The sequence below is a fragment of the Lynx canadensis genome, chromosome A3 (genome assembly GCF_007474595.2).
Source record: "Lynx canadensis isolate LIC74 chromosome A3, mLynCan4.pri.v2, whole genome shotgun sequence".
In the NCBI taxonomy this organism is placed as follows: Eukaryota; Metazoa; Chordata; class Mammalia; order Carnivora; family Felidae; genus Lynx; species Lynx canadensis.
Window position 1 is genome coordinate 121,184,686 of NC_044305.1, and position 19,952 is coordinate 121,204,637.

The following is a 19,952-nucleotide window of genomic DNA, read 5'->3' on the forward strand; positions in this document are numbered from 1 at the left end:
CTTGAAATCAGGTACTGTAAGTCCTTTAACTTTAGTCGTCTTTTTAAAGACTAGGTCCTTTGCATTTTCATTTAAATGTTATAATCAACTTGTTAATTTCTTTTTTCTTTTTTTTAAGTAATCTCTATGTGCAATTTGGGGCTCAAGCTCATGACTCCAAGGTCAAGAGGTACACACTCCTCTGACTTAGCCAGCCAGGCTTCCCTGTTAATTGTTTTTCTCTTTTTCTTTTTCTCTTTCTTTCTCTTTTTCTTTTTCTTTTTTTTAAAGTTTATTTATTTTGAGAGAGCATGAGTGCTTGTGCATGAGTCGGGGAGGGGCAGAGAGAGAGAGGAGAGAGAGAATCCCAAGCAGGCTCTGCACTGTCAGCACAGAACCTGATGTGGGGCTCGATCTCATGAACCAGGAGATAAGTGATATGAGCCGAAACCAAGAGTTGGATGTCTAAATGCTTAAGCGACTGAGCCACCCAGGTGCCTGCTCCTCTTAGTTTCTTTCTTTCTTTTTTGAGTTTATTTATTTAGAAAGAATGAGTTGGGGAGGGACAGAGAGAGAAGGGGCAGAGGATCTGAAGTAGGCTCTGTGCTGACAGCAGAGACCCCAACTCGGGGCTTGAACTCACCAGCTGAGCCATGAGATCATGACCTGAGCCAAAGTCGGACGCTTAACTGACCGAGCCACCTTAGGCACCCCCTGTTAGTTTCTATAGTAAAAGCCTTCTGGGATTTTGTTTGGACTATAGTGAAGCTGTAGGTCAATATGGGGAGAATCAATATTGTAATAATATTTAGCCTGCCAATTCATGAACATGGTATATCATTTCATTTAAGTCTTTTGAAATTTCTCTTAGCAATGATTTGTAGTTTATAGTGTAGAGGTTTTTTCTGTATCTTAAATTTATTTTTAAGTATTTTATGTTTAATGATTCAATGGAATTACTTTTAAAAACTACCTTCTAGGGGCACCTGGCTGGCTCAGTCAGAAAAGTATGAGACTTTTTTTTTTCAAGTTTATTTATTCTTGAGAGAGAGCATGCACGCAAACGGGAGAGACAGACACACACACACACACACACACACACACACACACACACAAAATCTGAAATAGGCTTCAGGTTCTGAGCTGTCAGCACAGAGCCCAGTGTGGGGCTCAAACTCTGAATGGTGAGATCATGAGCTGAGCCAAAGTCGGATGCCCAACCAACTGAGCTACCCAGGTGCCCCAGAAGAGTATGTGACTCTTGATCTTGGGGTTATGAGTTCAAGCTCCATTTTGGGTGTAGAGATTACTTAAATGAATAAATAAAAACTTAAAAAAAAACACACTCTGGGAGTGCCTGGGTGTCTCAATCAGTTAAGCAACTGACTTTTGATTCCAGTTCAGGTCATGATCTCATGGTTTATTAATTTGAGCCCTGCGGTAGGGCTCTTTGCTGACAGTGTGGAGCCTGCTTGGGATTCTCTCTCTCCCTCTCTCTCTTGCTGACAGTGTGGAGCCTGCTTGGGATTCTCTCTCTCCCTCTCTCTCTTCACCCCCTCTCTCTTTTTCTCTCTCTCTCTAAAAAATAATAACAATTAAAAAAATTCTGTGTAAAAAAACTACTTTCTAATTGTTTACTACTAAGATTTAAAAACAGAATTGTTTTGTCTGTTAACTTGGTATCCTGTGACCTTGCCAAATTTTGTTATTCTAGTAGTTGTTTTGTATATTACTGAATATTTTCTACATAAACCATATCATCTGCAAATTGAGGCAGTTTCAATCTTTGTGAGTTTTCTTTCCTTATTGTTTCACTAGGATCCTTGGTACAGTGGTAAAAAGAAGTTGTGAGAGTGGGTATGTGTTGTACTTGATTTTTTAGGGAAACGTTCACTATTTCTCCAGTAATTAGACTGTTGAAGGTTGTTTTTTGTTTGTTTTGTTTTTGATGCTCCTTTCTAATTGAATAAGTTTCCCTCTATTCCTGTTTTATTGTGAGCTTTTACATAATAGGTTGAATTTTGGTAAATGATTTGTGTTCTTCTAATTGGTCATAATATTTCTCTTTTATTGTTAATGTGGTGAATTATATTGATTATATTCTCTGGATAAACTTTTTTTTTTGTCATGATATATATGCTTTTATTGTTTGCTGGATATAATTTGCTAATGTTCTCAGGATTTTTTTTTTTTTTTTTTTGGTTTCTGTTTGCGAAAGGTGTCGGCTTGTAATTTTCTCTTTTTGTAATGTCCTTGGGGGTTTTGGTGTTAGTTATGCTGGTATCATTAATGGAGTTAGGAGGTATTTCTCTCTTTTGCTTTCTGAAAGGGTTTGTGTAAGATTGGCGTTACTTCCTCCTTAAATTAAAAAAATTTTTTTAAAAATTCTTTTTTTTTTTTAGACAGAGAGAGACAGAGCACAAACAGGGGAGGGGCAGAGAGAGAAGGAGACACAGAATCCAAAGCAGGCTCCAGGCTCTGAGCTGTCAGCACAGAGCCCGATGCGGGCTCAAACTCACAAACCATGGGATCGTGACCTGAGCCGAAGTCAGACGCTCAACTGACTGAGCACCCAGGCACACCCCCAAATTTTTTTTAATGTTTATTTATTTTTGAGAGAGAGAGAGACAGACAGAGCATGAATGGGGGAGGGCAGAGACAGAGGTAGACACAGAATCTGAAGCAGGCTCCAGGCTCTGAGCTGTCAGCACAGAGCCCGACGCAGGGCCTGAACCCATGAACCACGAGATCATGACCTGAGCCAAAGTTGTACGCTCAACCGACTGAGCCACTCAGGTGCCTCTCCTCCTTAAATGTTTGATAGAATTCAGCAATGGGGAAGTATCTTGGGGAAGATTCTTTGAGATTTTGCATAGATCTTTTTTGCTTTTCATCCATTAGTTTTAGTGGATCTTGCCTTGTGGAGAGGTTTTTGATAATTCAGATAGAATTTCACTATGTGGTTCTTTTTGTTGTGTTTTGTATTTATTTTTGTACATAATTATTCTGGTTTTATTTAGGAAGGCATTTTATAGTGGTTTTTACTTTAAATTTTTATAATGGCCTCATCTTTTTTGTTAGTAGTAATTAGTTTCTTATTCTGAACTTAGTCTTCCCCTGAGCAAGGGTCTATTTCTGTCTATTCCCTTATCTTTTCTACTGTCCATTTTCAATTTTACTCTTTCTTTTCAGAGTTTACCATTGTCCTCTTACATAAACTTTTTTTAATTTTAAGTTTTTATTTTAATTCCAGTTAGCTAACATACAATGTTACAGAAGTTTCAGGTGTACAGTATAGTGATTCAACACTTCCATACATCACCTTATGCTTATCACAGCAAGTGCACTCCTTAATCCCCATCACCTATTTAACCCATCCCCTAAAACACCTCCCCTCTGATAACCATCAGTTCTCTATAGTTAAGAGTCTTTTCTTACTTTTTTTCTCTCTCTCTCTTATTTTTTCCCCTTTGCTTGTTTGTTTTGTTTATTAAATTTCACATTTGAATGAAATCGTATGGCATTTGTCTCTCACTGACTTCACTTAGCAATATACTCTCTAGCTTCATCCATGTCATTGCAAATGGCAAGATTTCATTGTTTTTTTATGGCTGAATAATATTCCAATGTATATATATATACCACATCTTCTTTGTTAATTGATGGACATTTGGGCTCTTTCCATATCTTGGCTATTGTAAATAATGTTGCGACAAAGATAGGGGTCTATTTATCCCTTTGAATTAATTTTCTTGTGTTCTTTGGGTAAATACTTAGTAGGGTGATTGCTGGATCATAAGGTCGTGTTATTTTTAGCTTTTCGAGGAACCTCCATACTGTTTTCCATGGGGGCTGCACCAGTTTGAATTGCCACCAACAGTACACAAGGGGTCCTGTTTTTCCATATCCTCGAAATCTACATTTTTGAGAAGTTTTATTTGTAAGTTTTAATGATAACCCTGACTTTCTTGCTGTTAAAATTGAAGTATTTGGCTTACTTACCTTATTTGACATCTTTGTCTTTGCCTCCCTTTTTTTTTTTTTTTTTTGTACAGTGCCATGGATGTTCTCCTGTCACCTTATTTTGTTGCTTTAGTTTTAGAACTATAGGTAAATATATTGTGCTTACAGCCAGCCTATCCTTGTTGCTGCATTTTCCTATTCGTATCTTCATTAGCTGAGATTTGCGCGTAGCAGTTTTTATGCTTCATGGTCTCAGTATTTCTTAAGTTCTTGCATGTTCTAAACTGTTTGTAGTCTTCATACTTGAAGGACAGTTTGGCTCAGTATAAATATTTTGGCTTGTATACACACGCTTGTCTTGAGTATTTTGAATGTATTTTATTGTGTTATTGACATTGAATGCCGCTATGTTGAAACTATGTTGAAATTTGAGGGTAAATTTTTTTTTTCCCTTTATAAGTTTGTTTGCCCTTTTGGGTGGCTACCCAAGGATTTTTTCTTTATCTTAAAAGACCAATAACTTGATTAGTATTTTTGTAAGTGATCATCATCTTGAGTCATTTTTGTCTGTTACACATTTTGCCCTTTCAAGTGAGTAATAACCACATTTTTAATTTCAGTATGTTTTCCTGAATTATATTTTCAAATGTTTGCTCTTTCCTATTATTCTGATTTTTTATTTGAAGATTTCAGTTATTCCCATGTTGAATTTTTCTTTTTTATCTCCATCATTTTCTCTGCTTTCCTTTTTAAATTTTTGTTACATTTTGTTGGCTGTTTTCAATTCTCTAGATCCTTTTAGGTATTTTCTAGCTTTTTATAACTAACGTTGTATCAGTTTATTTTTATTTCTTTGTTGAGTGTTTTCCCTGTGTATTTTGAAGTTTCAGTAGCTTAGAGTTTTGTCTTCTCCTGTTTTCTTATGGTGTCTTCAGTTCTTATATTTTTGCTCTATAGTTCGGCTTCATGGGTAGTATTGCTTGATAACATTTTGGAAGTTTATGGTGAAGTTATTCCTACTTTTCCCATGAACTGTGAGATCATGACTTGAGCTGAAATCAAGAGTCGGACTCTCAACCGACTGAGCCACCCAAGGCGCCCTTGATTCATCACCTTTAAACAGTGTTTTCTGATCTTCCTCATTCTCATATAGTGATAGCAGTAATCTTAATTCTTCTTTAGTCACATGAAATTTGAATCATTATACTTGAATGTCTATTTTTGTTTTATTAACTATAAATAGTGCCTTTTCACTCCTACTTTTTTTTCCCTACTATTTTGTAGTCTGAGTTTGTTTGCTTAATGTATGATGAATACATTTCTTGGTCATTAAATATTCTATAAGGTCATTTTCATGACTTCATATCATTTTTATTTATATTGATAATATACCTAATTCCAAATTATTAGACAATAATATTATTATTATTATTTATTTAGTTATTTATTTTTTACATTTATTTATTTTTGTGAGAGAGAGACAGAGCACAAGTGGGGTAGGGGCAGAGAGAGAATGAGACACAAAATCCGAAACAGGCTTCAGGCTCTGAGCTGTCAGCACAGAGCCCAACGTGGGGCTCGAACTCACAAACCATGAGATCATGACCTGAGTCGAAGTCGGACACTTAAGTGACTGAGCCACCTAGGCGCCCCAGATTATTATTTTTTAATTACAGTATAGTAAACATTCGTTAGTTTCAGATGTACACTGTAATGATTCGATAATTCTCTGTATGACTCAGTCTTCATCAAGATAAGTGTACTTTTAGGGTGCCTGGGTGGCTCAGTCAGTTGAGCATCTGACGCTTGACTTTAGAAGGTGTTGTGATCTCAGTTTGTGAGATCCAAGCCCTTTGTTGGGCTCTGCACTGAGAGTGTGGAGCCAGCTTGGGATTCAGTCTCTCTCTTTCTCTGCCCACTCCCCCCACCCCTGCTTTGCTCTCTTTCTGTCTCTCAAAATACGTAAGCAAACTTTAAAAAGTAAAGGTAAGTGTACTATTAGTCCCCTTCACCCATTTCACTCATCCCCCCACCCACCTTTCCTCTGGTACCCATCAGTTTGTTCTCTGTAGTTAAGAGTCTGTTTTTTGGTTTATCTCTTTTTTTCTTTCTTTATTTGTTTTCTCTCTTAAATTCCACATAGTTCACTCCTTACTTTTAAGATTAGGACACAAACATCCACTTCCTTCCATTCTACTCCTATCTTTTTATATTATCAGGACTGATAACATTTATATTTTTCCGTGACAGTTATTAAGTCTTGATTAATTTGCAGGTTAATCCTGAAAGATCAAAAATCTTGAAATCCTGAAAAGTCAAAAACCAATGAATAGTTTTTACCTTTCTATGAATAATGACAGTGTTTTTCACTGTAGAGCTAAGTAAGGTGCTAGGATTAAATTTCCTTCTTGGTGGATCTTTTTTCACTAACTCTGGCCACTCAGTGGGAAATACTCCTGTATTATTAAATTTATTCATTCATTCAATGATATATATTGCTGCCTTCTCTACTCACCAAGGGTCATTCAAAGCACTGGATGTTAAGAAGCTAGAAGTGTAAAAATCCCTGTTTTCTTGGAGCTTACATTTGAATGAAGATAAACTAATGGATATGTAAAATACTTAGTATGTCAGATGGTGACAAGTGCTTGGAAGAAAATAGAGGAGTGAGGGGGAACATTGAGTTCATGGGATAGGGATAGGCGTGGAGGAGATTGTATCACTTTCTGCATAGCCTGACAGGAACATAATGTATGCAGGGCTTCTTGTAGTGATTCGTGTATGTGGGGAAAAAGGACCCACTGAATTTATCTCCTGATGGTCTTCAAAAATTTCAAGAGTTTTTTTTTTGTTTTGTTTTGTTTTTTTTTAAACATTCAGGTAGTTTAACAGTTTTCTAAATTTCTGATAATGTGAAAACATTCATATTCTTTCTGTCAAATGACCTCTCCCCTAGTGTCATCTTCCTGTTCCACTTCAGAGGGATTGTTTTCTAGGCCTGCTGCAAAGTGAATATGCTAAAAGTTAACACTGTTTTCATGAGTTGGAGCCATTGTTTACTAGATCCCATGTGTTTTTTCTATACCATTTCATTTTGTAGGAATATAATCTCAATAATTTACTAAAAGAATGTGTAGAAAGTAAATTTTGTATCTTTGCTATCTTAAAATGCCTTTTATTTTATTTTTTATTTAAAAAAATTTTTTTTTTCAACGTTTATTTATTTTTGGGACAGAGAGAGACAGAGCATAAACGGGGGAGGGGCAGAGAGAGAGGGAGACACAGAATCGGAAACAGGCTCCAGGCTCTGAGCCATCAGCCCAGAGCCCGACGCGGGGCTCGAACTCAACGGACCGCGAGATCGTGACCTGGCTGAAGTCGGACGCTTAACTGACTGCGCCACCCAGGCGCCCCTAAAATGCCTTTTATTTTGATAGCTGGCCAATGATTTTGTGATTTAAGACAACTCTAAATCCAATAGGTTTTCCTTAAACCTTTGAAGTTCTTCACTGATATCTATATCCATATCTATATCTATATCTATATCTATATCTATATCTATATCTATATCTCCACACACAGACACATATATATATCTCCCCTTTGATGTATTGTTGCTGATGAGAAGTCAGTGTGGTTTATTTTGTTGTTTCTTTGTAGATGCACATGTATATGTATATGTATCTTTCTAGGTATCTTAGAGATGTCATCAACTATTTTAATGATATAGTATTCACTAAATATTATTTTGTTGAGAATGAATTTACCTTGATACATTTTTTAATTCTTCCATAGTAGTTCTGATTATAAGTCATTTTTCTCTTCAAAAATTCTTTATACATTTTATAAGAAATTCAGATAGGATGTATCTTAATTGGGAAGTAATTTCTCTCTCTGTAAGCCAGTGTATTATTTCCTTTAGTGTCTGGATTGTTTCTGATTATTTGGGAAAAGAAAAATAAGAGAAAAAGCCAAACTTTCTTTTCCAGTGAGATTCTAATGTAATTTTTAAATCATTGATAGATATTCCCTTAATAGGGATGCAAGTCAAATTTGTTGTTTGACTCCATTCCTGCACAACCCTATTTGAAAAATTATAGACTCCTTTCTTCCTTCTTTTTCCTTTGTAGAAGTTGGCATGTTTATACTTCATTAGATATAAACTAGATGAGCTGAAGGATCTTAGTAATATTTGCTGAATAAATGTACTGTAATTCTATAAGTAAATCTACTGATCTAATTAATTATAGATATGATGCTTACAATGTAATTTATTTATTTATTATTTTTTGTTGTTTCAACTTTTTATTTAAATTCTAGTTAGTTAACATACAGTGTAATATTGGTTTCATGAGTAGACGTTAGTAGTGAGTCACTTACAGATAACACCTGGTGCTTATCACAAGTGCCCTCCTTGCCATCCATCACCCATTTAATCCATTCCCCACCCATCTCCCCTCCAGCAGTCCTAGGTTTACTCTCCATAGCTAACAGTCTCTACAATGTGTTTTTTTTATTTTTTGAGAGACAGAGAGCATGTGCACATGGGTGCATTTTAGTGGGGGAGGGGTAGGGAGAGAAGGAGAGAGAGAGATTCTTTATTTTTTTAATTAAAAAAAATTTTTTTAATTTACATCCAAATTAGTTAGCATATGGTGCAACAATGATTTCAGGAGTAGATTCCTTAGTGCCCTTTACCCATTTAGCCCATCCCCCCCCACCACCCCTCCAGTAACCCTCAGTTTGTTCTCCATATTTATGAGTCTCTTCTGTTTTGTCCCCCTCCCTGTTTCTATATTATTTTTGTTTCCCTTCCCTTATGTTCATCTGTTCTGTCTCTTAAGGTCCTCATATGAGTGAATCATATGATTTTTGTCTTTCTCTGACTAATTTCACTTAGCATAATACCCTCCAGTTCCATCCACGGAGTTGCAAATGGCAAGATTTCATTCTTTTTGATTGCTGAGTAATACATACTCCATTTTACATATATATATATATATATATATATATATATACACACCATATCGTCTTTATTCATTCATCCATCGATGGACATTTGGGCTCTTTCCATACTTTGGCTATTGTTGACAGTGCTGCCATAAACATGGGGGTGCATGTGTCCCTTTGAAACAGCACACCTGTATCCCGTGGATAAATGCCTAGTAGAGCAATTGCTGGGTCGTAGGGTAGTTCTGTTTTTCATTTTCTGAGGAACCTCCATACTGTTTTCCAGAGTGGCTGCACCAGCTTGCATTCCCAGGAGAGAGAGAATTTTAAGCAGGCCCTATGCCTAGCATGGAGTCCCACAAGGGGATTGATTTCACGACTGAGATTATGACCTGGACTGAAATTAATAGTTGGACACTTAATCAGCTGAGTCACCCATGTGCCCTTCTACAACGTGTTTTTTTTTTTTTTTTTAAGTTTATTTATTTTTGAGGGAGAGAGAGGCAGAGAGGGAAAGAGAATCCCAAGCTGGCTTGGCGCTGTCAGTGCAAATCCTGATGTGGGGCTTGAACTTATGAACCATGGGATTATGACATGAGCGAAATCAGAGTTGGACACGTAACCCACTGAGCCACCCAGGCACTCCATGCAATGTGTTTTTAAAAACAATTTGCTGCTGTATAGTGATTTTAAGGATTTTACTCTCTTTAAATAGGAGAAAGAAGCATGCCATTCATAGTAGTGACACAACTTCTTCTGATGAAGAACGCTTTGAAAGAAGGAAATCAAAGAGCATGGCGAGAGCAAGAAACAGGTTAGTAAATTTTTTTATTGTTATATCCATGGTAGAAAAAAGGAAGAAGAGTTATTTTTATTTATTTATTTTTTTAAGTAGGCTCCATGCCCATCGTAGGACTTGAACTTACTACCTTAGGAACAAGAGTCATATGGTCTAGTTACTGAACCAGCCAGATGCCCCAAGAACAGTTATTTTATTTATTAAAAAAATTTTTTTTCTAACATTTGTTTATTTTTGAGAGAGAGAGAGAAAGAGAGACAGAATGTGAGTGGGGGAGGCGCAGAGAGAGAGTGGAAGACACAGAATCTGAAGCAGGCTTCAGGCTCTGAGCTGTCAGCACAGAGCCCAACATGGGACTTGAATCCACAAACTGCAATATCATGACCTGAGCTGAAGTCACATGCTCAGCCAACTAAGCCACCAAGGTGCCCTTGAACAGTTATTTTTTGAATGGGATTCTTATCTATACCAGTATTTTGCTAACACCTATATTCAGTACATATTCTCTCTTCTCTCTTCTCTCTTCTCTTCTCTTCTCTTCTCTTCTCTTCTCTTCTCTTCTCTTCTCATTTATCTATTTATAATCTTTTTTTTTAAAGTTTACTTATTTTGAGAGAGAGAGAGAACAAGCTGGGGAGGGGCAGAGAGAAAGAGAAACACAATCCCAAGCAGGCTCTGTGCCATTAGTGTAGAGCCTGATGCAAGGCTCAAACTCACAGACTGTGAGATCATGACCTGAGCTAAGGTCATGACTTAACTGACTGTGCCATCCAGGCACCCTACTACATATTTTAGACCAGATTAAGGCACTGGTTTGGTTTTTACTTACTAATTTTTTAAAAAAATTTTTACTTATTTTTGAGAGAGTAAGAGAGAGAGTGTGAGTGGGGGAGGGGCAGAGAGAGAGGGAGACATGATTCCTAAGCAGGCTCCAGGCTCTGAGCTGTTAGCAGTGAGCCTGACGCAGGGCCCAAACTCACAAACCATGAGATCATGACCTGAGCCGAAGTCAGATGCTTAAGTGAATGAGCCACCCAGTAAATTATGAGCCACTTCTCATAAATTATTTACTATGTAACTACTCAGTGAATGTACAGGAAGGTAAAGGAGGAAGACCCAAAGGGAAGCAGCCAACCCTTCTGGTAGTCTTTTCTTTGGTACCTCTCCTCTAATCCAAATCCATTTAATAAGCCTGATTTTATATAATTTTTTTATTAAAATTAAAAAAAAAAAATTTTTTTTTTCAACGTTTATTTATTTTTTTTGGGACAGAGAGAGACGGAGCATGAACGGGGGAAGGGCAGAGAGAGAGGGAGACACAGAATTGGAAACAGGCTCCAGGCTCTGAGCCATCAGCCCAGAGCCTGACGCAGGGCTCGAACTCGCGGACCGCGAGATCGTGACCTGGCTGAAGTCGGACGCCTAACCGACTGCGCCACCCAGGCGCCCCTATTTTTTTATTAAAATTTAAAAAAATATTCATTTTTTTGGGGAGAGAGAGAGCATGAGCATGAGTGTGGGAGGGGTGGAGAGAGAGGGAAACAATCCAAAGCAGGCTCCAGGCTCTGAGCTGTCAACACAGCCCAACATGGGGCTCAAACCCATGAACTATGAGATCATGACCTGAGCCAAAGTCAGACACTTAACCAACTCAGCCACCCCTAATGAGGTTGATTTTATTAGATGCTACAATGATTACGGCACTCAGAGTGAGATTTGGTTTCTAATAGAATCATCTCAGGAGCCCTGGATTTTATTGCAAAATTTGTTTTGTTTCATTGAGTGCCATCTGGTGGTCTTTCCCTAACTAGGGTAAATGACTGGTTACTACATGGTTCACTAAAACCTCAAGAATGTTCGCTGTGGGGCACCTGCGTGGCTTAGTTGGTTAGGCGTCTGACTCCAGCTCAGGTCATGATCTCGAGGTTCATGAGTTTGAGTCCTGCCTTCGTATCTGTGCCGACCCATCAGAGCCTGGAGCCTGCTTCAGATTCTGTGTCTCCCTCTCTCTCTGCCTCTCCCCTGCTTGTGTGTGCGCGTGCTCTCTCTCTCTCTCTCTCTCTCTTTCTCTCTCTCTCTCTCTCCCTCCCTCCCTCCCTCTCTTCCTCTCTCCCTCTCTCCCTCTCTCCCTCTCTCCCTCTCTCCCTCTCCTCTCTTTCTCTCAAAAATAAATAAAAACATTTAAAAAAATGAAAAAAGAATTTTCACTGGGTGAAAACCAGTATTTTGTCTAATAAGTAATTAGAACATCAAATTATAATTTATTCTTTAAAATTTGAGTCAATTTTCTAGCTTATACTCCTAGAGATAAATTACATTTAGAAAATGTACATTTAGCAAAGTATTTCTATAATTTGGTATTATGTATATATTGTAGAAATACCAAATTTTCAGTTAGTATGTCTTGGAAACAAGTTTGGATTGTCGCAGATTATATGCTGAAAATAATTCCACATGTAGGTGATGGAAAGAAAGTGTAAGAGAAAAAAAATAAGTTTATTTTATTTATTAATGTTTATTTATTTATTTTGAGAGAGAGACAGAGCAAGTGGGAGAGGCAGAGAGAGAGGGAGAGAGAATCCCAGGCAGGCTCTGCACTGTCAGCATGGAGTCTGATATGGGGCTTGAACTCACAAACTGTGAGATCATGACCTGAGCCGAAACCAGGAGCTGGGTGCTTAACCAACATCCAGGCGCCCCCAAAATCTAAGTTTAAATAAAAGAATTTAATGTCTACTTAATCTGAACTATTTTGATACTTGCTTTGGAAATATATTTTTAAGGTAAGTTAAGATTCAGAAATGTGTGTGAAAAGTACATTCAGTTTAGAAGTCATACTTTTTTTTGAGGCTGTTTATGTCATCTTTTGGTAACTATCCAAGGTTAAAAGAGGAAGTAGATTGTATTTTCTTAAGGGTAATAAAATTAATACAGTATAGGATTTTAGGTGGCTAAAGATCTATTTTAAAGGAGTTAAACAGAAGATAAAGGTTAGCTCTCAAGATGTGATCTAGAATTGGTTAGTTTTGAATTAAAGGGAAAGAAATTTCTTTTAATCTTGTAAACTGAGTGGACATACCCATGTAATACCTGAGGAGTATTAATGTGAAACTTAAAAGTTAAATGTTAAACTTTTAAAAAATTTAAAGTTAAAAGTTAAATGTGAAACTTTTAATGCTATCTACTTGAATTTTTATGAATTTCAGATGTTTGCCTATGAACTTCAGAGCAGAAGATTTAGCTAGTGGTATTCTCCGAGAACGTGTCAAAGTGGGTGCAAGCTTGGCTGATGTTGATCCAATGAACATTGATAAATCAGTAAGTTTTGTAAATGTTTTTCTAGAAGTAACTTTAAAAAAAAAAATTCAGGTTGTTCCTTGTTTCTAAGGCAACACATAATAAAAATAAAAACCCAGATATCATCATTATTAGTGTTTTGATGTATGTGTTTTGGAACCTAGCACTCTGGTCACAGGTGATACTTAAGTCCCCCCCGCCCCCCCGTATCAGTGATACTGGCGTATATAATAAAAATGGGTAGGAAATGAGGCTGACAAATATGGCAAGGCCCATAAACCATGATATGTAGTAGGGTATTGTTGAAGCTGCTTAGATTTCATGATCAGATTTACATTTTAGATGGAGCACTCCGATTCTGATGTAGTTAATGAAGGGAAGCAAGGCTGGCATTAGGGAGACTGGTCTGGACGTAGTTGTAACATAGTAATTTGGAGTAATGGTCATGGTAGGGTAATGATGGAAAGAAGTAGATGGATTTGACAGAATTCAGGAGAGAATTTGGTTTGATGGAATTGGGTGAATTTATTGCTTTTGGGGAATGAAGGAGAGAAACAAGTTGAATGTATGACCTAGGTTTCTGGCTTAAGTGACTGGGTGGGATCTACTCTGTGATGTAGGGAACATTAGAGAAAATGTTTAGAGGGGTTATGATGATTTAGTTAGTTGTATACATGTTTAGGTGTCCATGGCACATCACAAATGGAAGTAACTTGTAGGAAATTAGTTAGGTTTGGCCTTAAGGAGAACTATATGGGCTAGAAATTCAGATATGGGTGTCAAATATAAAGATAGTTGAGATCACTATGCGAAGTGGGTTATAGTACCCAGGGAAAGTCTGAAAAGAAAGGCAAGATTTAGAGGATGTCATAGATATTTACTGTTACTAGAATCTTTCTAGGGAGTGTATTTTGGAATAGGTTACTGCCCAACTAAGATCATATTTGATTTTTTTTTGTTCCCATAAACGTTTCTATATGACATAATTTTTAACTGATTCTCATATGACAAGCTTAAGTTACCAATGGAGTTGTGTATATATTTGAAAATGAAATGTTATCTCTTCTCAATCTGAAGTCATAGGGGAAAATATTTTATTTAAATATTTATTTTTTTTATTTTTTAAAAAAAAATTTTTTTTTTCAACGTTTATTTATTTTTGGGATAGAGAGAGACAGAGCATGAACGGGGGAGGGGCAGAGAGAGAGGGAGACACAGAATCGGAAACAGGCTCCAGGCTCTGAGCCGTCAGCCCAGAGCCTGACGCGGGGCTCGAACTCACGGACCGCGAGATCGTGACCTGGCTGAAGACGGACGCTTAACCGACTGCGCCACCCAGGCGCCCCTTAAATATTTATTTTAACGAGGACTTTAGAGTATTGAATTCCCAGTCTCATATCTACTAGTGTACATTCTCAGAGGACCTTACTTAATATTCTTTGCTTATTTTGTTGACCAGCACCTTACTCTCTTGAATCAGTTGAATCAGTTAACTTTAGATGTCTCTGGCATTTATTTAGAGTAGTATATTTTTAAATTTGATATCATATACAAATACGGTTTTTCTTTTTTTTTTTTTTTTTTTTTTTTAAATTTTTCAACGTTTATTTATTTTTGGGACAGAGAGACACAGAGCATGAACGGGGGAGGGGCAGAGAGAGAGGGAGACACAGAATCGGAAACAGGCTCCAGGCTCTGAGCCATCAGCCCAGAGCCTGATGCGGGGCTCGAACTCACGGACCGTGAGATCATGACCTGGCTGAAGTCGGACGCTTAACCGGCTGCGCCACCCAGGCGCCCCACGGTTTTTCTTATTTAAACTCTGTATTTATTTTTCTAGATTACTTAAGTTTTTTTTTTTTTTATCATAGTAACATTTCATTTTGAAACATTTTCAAGTACTGTAACAGAATAAAGATACAGGGGGAGGCGGTTACTGTTAACATTTTGGCAGTATTTCCTTCAAGCACTTTTTTCTGTACAATATTTTACTCTACAAAGTCTTTTAGGTATTTAAACTGTTATGGACGGGAGGAATAATCTCTCTTGTTTCTTTTTTAAAAAAAATTTTTTTTTTTAACGTTTATTTATTTTTGAGACAGAGAGAGACAGAGCATGAACAGGGGAGGGTCAGAGAGAGGGAGACACAGAATCTGAAACAGGCTCCAGGCTCTGAGCTGTCAGCACAGAGCCCGACGCGGGGCTCGAACCCACAGACCGCGAGATCATGACCTGAGCCGAAGTCGGCCGCTTAACCGACTGAGCCACCCAGGCGCCCCTAATCTCTCTTGTTTCTTATGGTAGGTCAGTGTTTCTTAAATCACTTTTTCATTGTTGTCTCCTAAGGAGAGAAATTAAATTTCTATCTAGATAAATTAATATTAAAGAATAAGACATGGGGTGCCTGGGTGGCTCAGTTGGTTAAGCATCCAACTCTTGGTTTTGGCTCAGGTCATGAACTTACAGTTTGTGAGTTCGAGCCCCACGTTGGGCTCTGCACATAGCCTGCTTGGGATTCTCTCTCCCTCTCTCCCTGTCTGTCCCCCACTTGTTCTCTCTCAAAATAAGTAAATAAACTTAAATTTAAAGAAATTAAAAAAAATGGGGTACCTGAGTGACTCAGTCGGTTAAGTGTCTGACATCAACTTAGGTCGTGATCTCACGGTTTGTGGGTTCGAACCCTGTGTCTGGGTCTGTGCTGACAGCTCAGAGCCTGGAGCCTACTTCAGATTCTGTGTCTCCCTCTCTCTCTGCCCTTCCCCCATTCACACTCTGTCTCTCTGTCTCTCTCTCTCAAAAATAAAATAAAAACATGAAAAAAAATTTTTTTTAATTAAAAAAAAATTAAGACTTGGGGGCACGTGGGTGGGTCCGTAGGTTGAATGTCTGACTCTTGATTCTGGCTCAGGTCATGATCCCAGGGTTGTGGGATCGAGCCCACGTTGGGATCTGTGCTAAGTGTGGGGACTGCTTAGGAAATTCTCTCTCTCCCTCTCTCTGCCCTCTCCCCTACTTACATGGGCTCTCTCTCTTTAAAAAAAAAAAAAAAAAAGAGTAAGACTTGGTTTTATAAAGTTGAGCTTTGGAGGGTCTCAAACCATTGTAGTAGTTAAGATGTTTTTCACCCTACTTCTAAATCAGTTTTTGCTCCCTTAGGGACAGTATTGCCTTTGCTGGCAATGCATGTGATAGATGGTATTTTGAAAGGCATTTAAATTATTAGAGTATAAATACAATTTATCATCTCCTCTAGATACCCATTAAAGTGTTAGATTGGACATTAATCTTGTCCTTAGTTACTAGGAGATTAAAGAATGGTAGCTTTATTTAGCTGAACTGAAATGTAAACTTGAATTTTACTGCTGACTTTATTTTTCTGCACTCCAGAAGTGTAATTTTTTGAACTTTATGTTCAACAGTTCCTGCTGAAGGCATGTATTTCTGAATCATAAGACAATCTCATAAATTAAAAAAAATCTTTAGTAGTTAAAATTATTTTATATTGAACTTTTTCCCTTCTTCCCAAGGTGCGGTTTGATAGTATAGGTGGATTGAGCCATCATATTCATGCACTGAAAGAAATGGTAGTATTCCCACTTCTATATCCAGAAATCTTTGAGAAATTTAAGATTCAGCCTCCAAGGTAAGTAATGTCCTAGATGTTTATTATTATTACTGTTAATTTATCAAATTTCAGGTAGTAAATGATTATAAATATAAATATTTCATATGTATTGATTTGATGTGTTCTAGCAATGAGAATTAGGAATGAAATTTTATTAATTAGGGTTCAAAGGCTGTGGTAGTAAGTGTATCCTTGAAGTTTACATTTCAGCATTTAAATGTCGGGTAAAAGGTCTAAATCTCTGCGCAGGCCTTGAATATACAAGTGGATTGCCCAAATGGATTTTCCATAATTTGGCCTCCAGATAGCATAGAGTTTGATGCTGTATGTTGTTTAGTCTTTGGAAACACAATTTCAATTAAGTGTATATGTGACTTGATGCTGGTAGTTTTGAAATGGTAAGCTTTTTTTTTTTTTTGATATCCATTTTTATGATCAGATTGTGTTTGATCATGAGATACGTAGCTAGGTAGCTATTAGAAAAGGCTGAGAACTTAAGGGAAGTTGGGAGAATAAAATATTCAAGATATACATGTAGACCATTACATTTTCCATCTGTTTCAGGGTGTAGAAAATCTTATTAAAGAGTCATCTTCTGTTTGAGCAGATTAAAACTGTGGCTTATAATTCTGCAGTGGCTTTTTAAAATCAAAAGCAATGTATTGTTTTTTGTAGGATATAAGTTGAATTTTGAAAATAATTATTACTTTTCCCAAAGTCCTTAAAGTAGCATGGCTGTGGGAGAAACTGAAATAAAACGGAGAGAGAAGCAGAACGTGTTACACGTAGAGAGTAATTCTACTTGTTAGGGATGAACAATTTTGTATATTCTTTATAAGCTTGTTTTATACGTATATGTGTATATTAAGTTTAAATTTTGCCTTTATTATGCACATATAAACCTTTAACATAAATAAAATTATTTAGTAATGCTTTTATATAACTTTTTTCACTCTACAGTGTATTCTAGACACCTTCCCATATCAGTAATGTGTATATTATTCTTTTTGATATTTTAGTAGTAGTTCATTTTATAGATATAACAGTATATTTATTTACTCCTTATTATTTTTCTAAGTTTTATTTATTTAAGTGTTCTCTACACCCAGTACGGGGCTTGAACTCATAAGCTGAAGCTCAAGAGTCATGCACTTCTCAAACTGAGCCATCTGTGCCTTACTAATAGCATTTAGATTTGTTTTGGTTTTTCACAAATTAGAATTGATCCTTTTTTGAACATTCATTTAAAATCTGTATTCATAATATTTTGAGTATTTATGATGCATTCTAAGATGTGAAATTTCTGGGTCATTGGGAAGACACATTTAAACTTTTGGTTTATCTTGCTAAATGGCTCTCTTCTCTGATTTGCCTACCAAGGTTTGGTCGTTGAGAACATCCTTGAATACTCTCAGTAAAGTGAAATTTGTCTATATACTACAAAGAGCTTTCTCAATATCTAAGAATTGTCATATATTCATTAATAAAAAAATTCTATGGGAGGTGCATCCTTGTGTATTGGTTATTAGTGGTGGCAGTAACATTACCTTATTCCTATTGATTCTTTTTTCCTCTAGGGGCTGTTTGTTTTATGGCCCTCCTGGCACAGGTAAAACCTTGGTTGCCAGAGCATTAGCTAATGAGTGCAGTCAGGGAGACAAAAAGGTGGCTTTTTTTATGCGAAAAGGAGCAGACTGTCTGAGCAAGTGGGTTGGTGAATCTGAACGGCAACTTAGGCTTCTTTTTGATCAGGTAAGTGAAATCACCTAATATGAAAATATTTTCTTTAAAATAGAGTATTTAGGGGACGCCTGGGTGACTCAGTTGGTTAAGCGTCTGACTTCAGCTCAGGTCGTGATCTCATGGCTCGTGAGTTCGAGTTCCATTTCGGGCTCTGTGCTGACAGCTCGGAGCCTGGAGCCTGCTTCAGATTCTGTGTCCATCTTTCTCTGCCCTGCCCCTGCTCGTGTGCTGTCCCCTGCCCCCCTCCAAATATAAATAAACATTCAACAAAAATTTTTTTAAATAGAATATTGAGTGCATTTAGTCTGTAAATATAAACTGTTCACAAGGAGGCATATTTCTAGTAAGTATGTTTAGTTTAGGTTCAGTAATCTGAATTTGTAAACTTTAGATGTATTTAACAGCAGTTTTACTAGTACTAATTTAATGATGTGATGATTCACAAGATATTTATTAAGGTGGCTACTAAGCATATAATACCACGTTCGATGCTTTTGAAAACCCTGGGTATAATTTCATATATCATGAAGTTATAGTCTAATTGAGGAAATGGAACAAGCATAGAAATCTTACAGGGTAGTACATTATTTTCATAAGCTATAAAATATGATGCTGGAAGAATTCTGTAATGAATGCTTTAAAAAGGCAGGGTTAGGTGGGGCGCCTGGGTGGCTCAGTCAGTTAAGCATCAGACTTCAGCTCAGGTCATGATCTCACAGTCCGTGGGTTGGAGCCCTGTGTCAGGCTCTGTGCTGACAGCTCAGAGCCTGGAGCCTGCTTCAGATTCTGTGTCTCCCTCTCTCTCTGCCCCTCCCCTCCCCTGCTCATACTCTGTCTCTCTCTCTGTCTCTCTCTCTCAAGAATAAATAAACATTAAAAAAAATTTTTTTTTAAAAAGGCAGGGTTAGGTGACTGAATATCATGTAGGCAGTCTTTTTTTTTTATCACTGTAACTTTAAAAGTATTATTTCCTCATACTTAATAAAACTTAGTCCTGATATAAATTCACTTTTGGTTATTGGAACTAGTGAAGGAAGTCATTCATATTTGACAATGCAGCTTCTATTTCATAACATCTAAGGAAATTACATGAAATTTTAAAAGAAAGCTTTCGACAAGCAATTTTCAAGTTGCCATTACTTGAGTTGATGTGTTTCAAAGTCTTTTGTAATTGGTAAAGCACTTCAAACATTACTTTTAGTTAGTATGAAAAAGTGCCATGTTCTAGATAATGTGAGTAGAAAGGGATATAGTAAAATTTTTGCCTTCAAGGTGTTCAGTGTCTATTGGCAAGTTCAACATGCAGTTGGTCTCCTTTAAGAGTATGTATGGGGGTGCCTGGGTGGCTCAGTCGGTTAAGCATCTGGCTTCGGCTCAGGTCATGATTTCGCAATTCATGGGTTCAAGCCCCGTGTCGGGCTCTATGCTGTGCTGACAGCTCGGAGCCTGGAACCTGCTTTGGATTCTGTGTGTCCCCTTCTCTCTCCCCCTCCCCTGCTCATGGTCTGTCTCTATCTCTCAAGAATAAATAAACTTAAAAAAAAAAAAAACAGTATGCATGTAGTTAAAATTTTTATGTTATGTGTATTATACTGC

At 37.2% G+C, this 19,952-nt stretch overlaps 1 protein-coding gene across 1 annotated transcript in view; it reads left to right on the top strand.

The window, feature by feature from the left end:
- Window positions 1-19,952, top strand: part of ATAD2B (ATPase family AAA domain containing 2B) — a 164,579-nt gene that overhangs the window by 47,770 nt on the left and 96,857 nt on the right. The window contains 4 exon segments of the mRNA XM_030311561.1: window positions 9,608-9,706; window positions 12,898-13,009; window positions 16,516-16,631; window positions 18,191-18,365. Of these exon segments, the coding sequence (XP_030167421.1) occupies window positions 9,608-9,706; window positions 12,898-13,009; window positions 16,516-16,631; window positions 18,191-18,365 (502 nt within the window).